The sequence below is a fragment of the Amphimedon queenslandica genome, unplaced genomic scaffold (genome assembly GCF_000090795.2).
Source record: "Amphimedon queenslandica unplaced genomic scaffold, v1.1 AMPQUscaffold_13028, whole genome shotgun sequence".
Lineage (NCBI taxonomy): Eukaryota > Metazoa > Porifera > Demospongiae > Haplosclerida > Niphatidae > Amphimedon > Amphimedon queenslandica.
In genome coordinates, this window is record NW_003546736.1 from 59,710 (window position 1) to 65,999 (window position 6,290).

The window sequence follows — 6,290 nt, forward strand, 5'->3', positions numbered from 1 at the left end:
ATATGCATCAATATGTACATGTATACATGCATGTACAATGTACATGTACACATAAATAAGAGACATACGTGTAATTAAAAAAATTTAAAAAACATGCATGTACATGTATTAGTTAAAGCACTGTTGAGAGTAGGTTACGGAAATTATTGCACGAGGGGTGGTTGAGAGGAAAATGTAGCACGAGGCGAAGCCGACTGCTACATTTTCGTCGAGACCGTCCCGAGTGCAATAATTTCTGTAATCTACAAATCAACAGTGCTTTGATTGGTTTGTAGTGGTGCATGGGCGGATCAAATGAAACTTCAAAAGTCGCACAGGTCGCCAGTGCCAGATGATCAGATCTCATTTATCACAATTATTATTGTTACATGTCTAGTGTATGTAGCTGAGGCTGTTATTTGCCTCTATCAAAGCTTGTGGTTATCAGGAAAGCCCATACATATCATATTGTGCAGTACTATATATTCCACACAGTGCTACATTTTCCTACCATGCGGTTATTGGAAGTTGTAGCACTGGCGGCGCCTTTGATCTGCCCACACACCATACTACAAGTACATATATTACATGTACAATAGTATATTCTCTTCTCTTACTTGTATAACTGATACTGGCATTAAAAAAATAATAAAAATAACCTCGAGAACATTATCAACAAAAAGACATAAGAATGGATAGTTTAATCTGACATCAAGATGAAGGTCTGAAGGGAGAGAGTGAGAGAGAGAGACAGAGACAGAGAGAAAACTGAAACTGAATGTACATATACTAACCTCCTCTGGGTGGCATAATGATTGTTGGTGATGAAAAACCAGGTAGAGTTACTTCCTAGTAGAACAATGAATACATAACTTCTTCTATTTCACTCTTTCTCCCTCATTCCTTCTTTATTCTTCCTCTCTCTCCCTCTCATTCACCTCCCTCTCTCTCTCCCTCTCCCTCACTCCCTCCCTCCCATCTCTCCTTTCTCCTTCCCCCTTCCCCCCTTTTCTCTCCCTCCCTCCCCTCTCTCCCCCCTCCCTCTCTCTCTCCCCCTCCTTCTCCCTCCCTCCTTCTCTCTCCCTTACTAATGAGAGGAGTCCTTCAGGTAGACAACGTATAAGGAACAGTTTATTGGCCACGTCTTCAATGGTCTCCCAATATGAGTCCTCCCTCTCCTCTTCAGACAACAGTCTATACATACTACAATAAGAACCACATTATCATTATAAATAATACATGTAGTTTATAAAATCTTATGCAAGTACATTTGCACATGTACAGTACATGCAGTAATTGTACATGTACATGTATTGTATAGTGTAATGGGAAGCATTGGGAGGAGCTAATGGATTTGCCAAATATTAAAATTGATAGTTGTTATACTGACATTCTGGAGCCATGCATCATTGAGCAAGCACAGAATCATACAAAAGTGGTTTTTGTATAATACATGTACTATAATCTCTTACGCAGATAGTGCTTCCTTCAAGAGTCTAAAGTAAGGCATCCTTGAGACCATTACAATGACCATTGGGAGGTATGTCAGTTTACTGTTAGTTGGAGTACCTACAATAAATGATAAATGAGACACATACATCAATAATACTGATAACACAATACATTATGTATATACTCGTGAGAGAACACTGAGAACATATAGGACACATAAAAGAACATGGACACTTAAAAATTATTGAGAGAAAGAGGGAGAGAAAGATACCTTTAATACGTGAAGAAGAATTAAGAAATAATAACTAGTAAAAGATAATATGTACATTGTACATGTAGAACATTGAAAACGAGACACCTACGGTGCATGGCCTCGCCCCTATAGCTGCTATGGTGCATGCCCACACTGCAATAGCTGTTTGATTATCAGCATGAAGAGAGTCTGCTCAACACTAGCTTCCTGCAGTTGCATGCACTTGCTCTTGAATACCTGCAGAAGTAGCAGCACTGCAGCACATACATGCAAGCAGCTCCAGCCCCTCCCATGCCTGTAGATTGAAGGTGTGGCATTACATCATCAACTGCAATGATGGCAGCAAGAAGACCATGTGAGAAAGAAGCTTAACTTTTTCTTTATTAATCAGCAATATACGATAAACTTGCTGACAGAAAGTTGTTGCCTTCATGTATTTGAGATAGTATAGGTACTTTAGTACCTATAGCCGAGTAGGTTGTCGCTCCAGTGCTTCACAAACAAGAACCAGGACAACTGTAACTCTTTACCAAGTAAGATTTAGAGAAATGTGTTCATATCTTTTAAAGGCCATGTTCTAATCTACTGGAAAATGCTACTAGCTATCTCCAGAGTGCCAACACAACGGAACCTGACTCAAATACTTAATTTTCTCACTTTGAAGCTTTTTGTACCTAGCGCTGATATTTGAGCAACACAAAACAGTTAAGCAAGACTTTTCCAGGCAAAAAAGAAAGATCTAGGAGCTTAGAACACGCTATGCTAAAGTTATAGTTCATTAAAGACAAAATTCGCTTGTACAGAATGAATGAATGAGAGCACTAAAGTGCATACCCTCGCCACAGTCTGTGTGTAACAATTTTAATAAATTAAGAGAAAAATAATTAGTGAATGTTTTGAGACAGAAAAGAAGCTTCAGCATGTAAAAACTTAATTAATGTTTTGAAACGGTGAATTTTTGTTTTTTTAGACAGAGAAGAAGCTCCAGCATGCTTGCTGCACTGCTGCAGCAATGTAAAGGTGTGGCTGCAATGAAGGTGTGGCTCAATCAAAGCCATGCTCCACCCGCACACACAGTAACAGTGGCACATGGCTCCGAGGGGCCCGCAACGACCTAGTAATCTCGTAGAAGCTGGCATGTAATCCTAGTAATCCCTGTGGAATCTGGTAATCTTATGAAATCTTTATAATCCTGTAGGAATCCAAAATAATCCAGTAATCTTCATAATAATCCAGTAATCTTCTCTAAAAATTATAATATCCGGAGATATACTAGTCTGAACTATTAATAACTATTATTGTAATTATGGTTATTAAATTGATGTTAATAATGGTTATTAAAATTAGTTAATAAACATTAAACAATATACTGTGACTTTAGAGCTGGTATAGCTGGCTGCTGTTTTCTTGTTCTAACTTCTTTATCATTGCCTTGGTCCCTCGGAAAGTTTTATCTGCTGTGCAAGGCCTACTGTCTCTCTTCAACTGAGCTGCTATACTGGCAAGTTCAGTGTTTCTTTGAGGACTCAAGTGCTGTATACATAATACTTCAAGTTCAGTACTGACAACTAGAAGGTGCATAAAACTGCATGTAAAACATTTGTATCTCTGCATTACCAATATTTTCAATAGCAAACTGTATTGGACTATTCTCTTGACTGAATTTATTTGCTTAATTCAGTTAACTGCAGTGCGGTTGCCACTATTAATCACAGCTGCTATCAGTACATCCACCTTGTGTTCAACCTCAGTTTAAAAGGTATACTAAAGGGTCACATGTACAATAATGACACATTATCCTCTCAGACTACTCCTTACACTGTATCTTATTGCAAATAGTATCTATTTTGCTTTTAAAATCTATCTGGCTATAAAACTGATAGAATTTCAAGGTATTGGAACTTAGTTACTAATGTTGAAACTATGTATATGTGCATATAGTTACCTTCCCTGACTTCCCATACTTCTAACCACGTGGTGGACTTCACAGGTTCAATAATAAGTGCTAAAACTGCTGCATCAGAGTGCTATAAACAGCCACATAACTATTATAAGGTAGAATTATTCATAATTATGAATCTAACTATGATACATGTATGTAATAAAACAGGATTCTTCATTGTCAGTACCCCTTCTCTCTATTCCTTCCTCTCTATCTCTCGTCTTCTGTTCAACCTTTACCATACTCTTTCAAAAGTTCATTATCATGGCTCAAAACAGGTACACATGCAATTCAAATATGTGTACATGTAATTAGACTATGAACAACTTGAATAAACACTCACAATATTGAATGAAAATAAAGATTGAGAGAATGAGGGAGAGTGAGTATCATAAATAATAAAGATAAGATTGAGTGTTTGGGGAGTCTTTTTATATCACATACATACATACATAGACATAACCAATAAAAGAAATTAAAAATTATAGTTTATGATTAATTAGTAATTGTGTGAATGTGTGAATATGTTAATTACATGTACATGTACATGTACCAATTCTGTTATTGTTCAGATTAAGATTAAAACAATTGCTACATAAATGTATTTATGCACATGACTTAATTTAATTCTCACTTATAGGTCAGACATCACTGATATACATGAGCACATGAAAGAGTACTTACCTCAATACATAGTCAATTGCTTCATGGAAGCTGGTTACGATACAATTGATGTTATTTCTGAAATTAATGATGAAACGATTAGTCAAATTGAAGACTACATTGATGAGCATAAGGAAGCACTATCAGAGTGCATGAGATCAGAAAAGCCAGCATCATATAGCTCTACCTTCAGGTTTCCTCCGGGATATCGAATCAGAATATTAAAATACGTCAAAAAACTGTCAATGACATCCGAAACCGATGCTACATCAAATGATGCTGCTACAAAGCCACCTCCTTCAAAAAAGGGCAAATACTTATCAAATGACAAGGAAGACGTATCTTTAGTTACCAATGATATTAAGAAAAAAGTTCTAAAATGGAGTCGAGATCAGAAAGAAGCAGGCCACGTTCGTATTGAAGAAGGTGTCGACTTCACTGTAAAAGTGAACAGATCCATCACAAACTCAGACATGTTTGACGCTTCCATCATTTGCAGATGTGGACAGGCTATCAAGGTCACAAAAAAGCCCACAGGAGAGAGGGTGGTTTGCAATTGGGTAAAACACTTCAAATCCTGTGTCAAGAAGGATAAAAGACGGGATAAACAAATAAGCATGGAGAATTACCTTCGGCTACCAGGAAGAAGGAATCCCACAGAACAGGTGAAATCAAAGATAATGGAATCATCCACTATAGCAGATACCACTCCACCTGAACGTTATCATCCAGCTGAAGAAACAGTACAAAGTAACCATGGTCAATCACTACAGCCTCAACCTGATATTTCTCCTATAAATAAAGATGAAGATGAATGTCTGTTGACCTGTAATGACACAAATGCAACAAACACACCCCCTGTCACGGCGTCTTCTCTATGGATTCGGGGATGCCGTCCAGCCCGTCTATATAGTTGCTTCCTTAGTAGTCAGCTCAGCTCAGGATTCACTAGTTAGCTCGCCAATGCAGGGCTCGCTATCAATTTCACAAAATATATTTCAACAGAATCTCTTTTCAAATAATATACCAGCTTTACTGGTTCAAACAATAATATCAAATAAAGATAGATAGTGCCACACTATCTCCCAACGACTCAATAGCACTCAGACTACGCTCACACACTTCTACACACTGCACACACACACACACACAAAATGGCTCACAAAAATTACTCTGTTATATACAAAATACATTCATGAATAATAATGAACTAATAATTAATAATAACTGACAATCAATAAGCACAATGAATATAAATCACACATAAATCCTCACACACACCCCCCATTGAATAGTAGAATACTATTCAATATCACAAATAATCAAATAAAACAAGAAAACAATAATAACAAACAAAAGAAAACATAAATCAATAATAATTTCAATCTCAATCTCTGCTTACAATGAGACTAGTCCAAAAGACTAGCAACGACTTTATCCCTTGCTTCAGAATAGTACTCAAATACTTCAAACGCCTTGTTATAGTAGGTCGAGATGAATCTGGGCTAAACTCTTCAGAATCAGGCAAGGATAAGTAATCAGGTAGAGACATCAGTCTCTTTCCCAGAATCAAATGAGAAGGAGTTATGGGCTCATCCATATCAGAGGCTGTAATATAAGTAAGAGGACGGGAATTTAATATCATCTCCACTTCCGTTACACTAGTCAGTAGCTCATCATAAGTCAGCTTGGACTGTCCCACCATCTTACGTAAGCAACGCTTGAGGAGCTGCACCATTCTTTCGAAAAAGCCACCCCACCATGGGGCACGCTCAATATTGAAGCTCCATTTCAAATTCACATTTGAGAAATACCGTTGGACCTCAGGATGACTCAGAATAGATCGAATGACTTTCGCAGCAGATTTACAAGTAGTTCCGTTATCTGAGACTATAAGTGAGGGAAGACCTCTTCGAGACACAAATCGTTTGAAACATCTGAGGAAAGTAAGAGAAGACTTATCTGTGACTATGTCCAAATGAACAGCACGAGTAACTCCAC

The 6,290-nt window shown here is 37.5% G+C and overlaps 1 protein-coding gene and 1 long non-coding RNA gene across 2 annotated transcripts in view; both read right to left on the reverse strand.

Annotated features, from left to right (window-relative positions):
• Positions 1 to 629: 629 nt before the first annotated feature.
• LOC109585660 (uncharacterized) lies at positions 630 to 1,159 on the reverse strand. The gene is made up of 3 exons (XR_002186591.1): positions 1,068 to 1,159; positions 774 to 828; positions 630 to 703 (listed from the first exon to the last, which is right to left on the reverse strand). It is a non-coding gene; the product is annotated as an uncharacterized LOC109585660 (long non-coding RNA).
• A 4,312-nt stretch (positions 1,160 to 5,471) lies between these two features.
• Positions 5,472 to 6,290, reverse strand: part of LOC100639326 (uncharacterized) — a gene marked incomplete at its 5' end in the record, with an annotated part of 4,675 nt that continues 3,856 nt past the window's right edge. The window contains one exon of the mRNA XM_020001791.1: positions 5,472 to 6,284. Within this exon, the coding sequence (XP_019857350.1) occupies positions 5,677 to 6,284 (608 nt within the window). The remainder of the gene's footprint in view (positions 6,285 to 6,290) is intronic.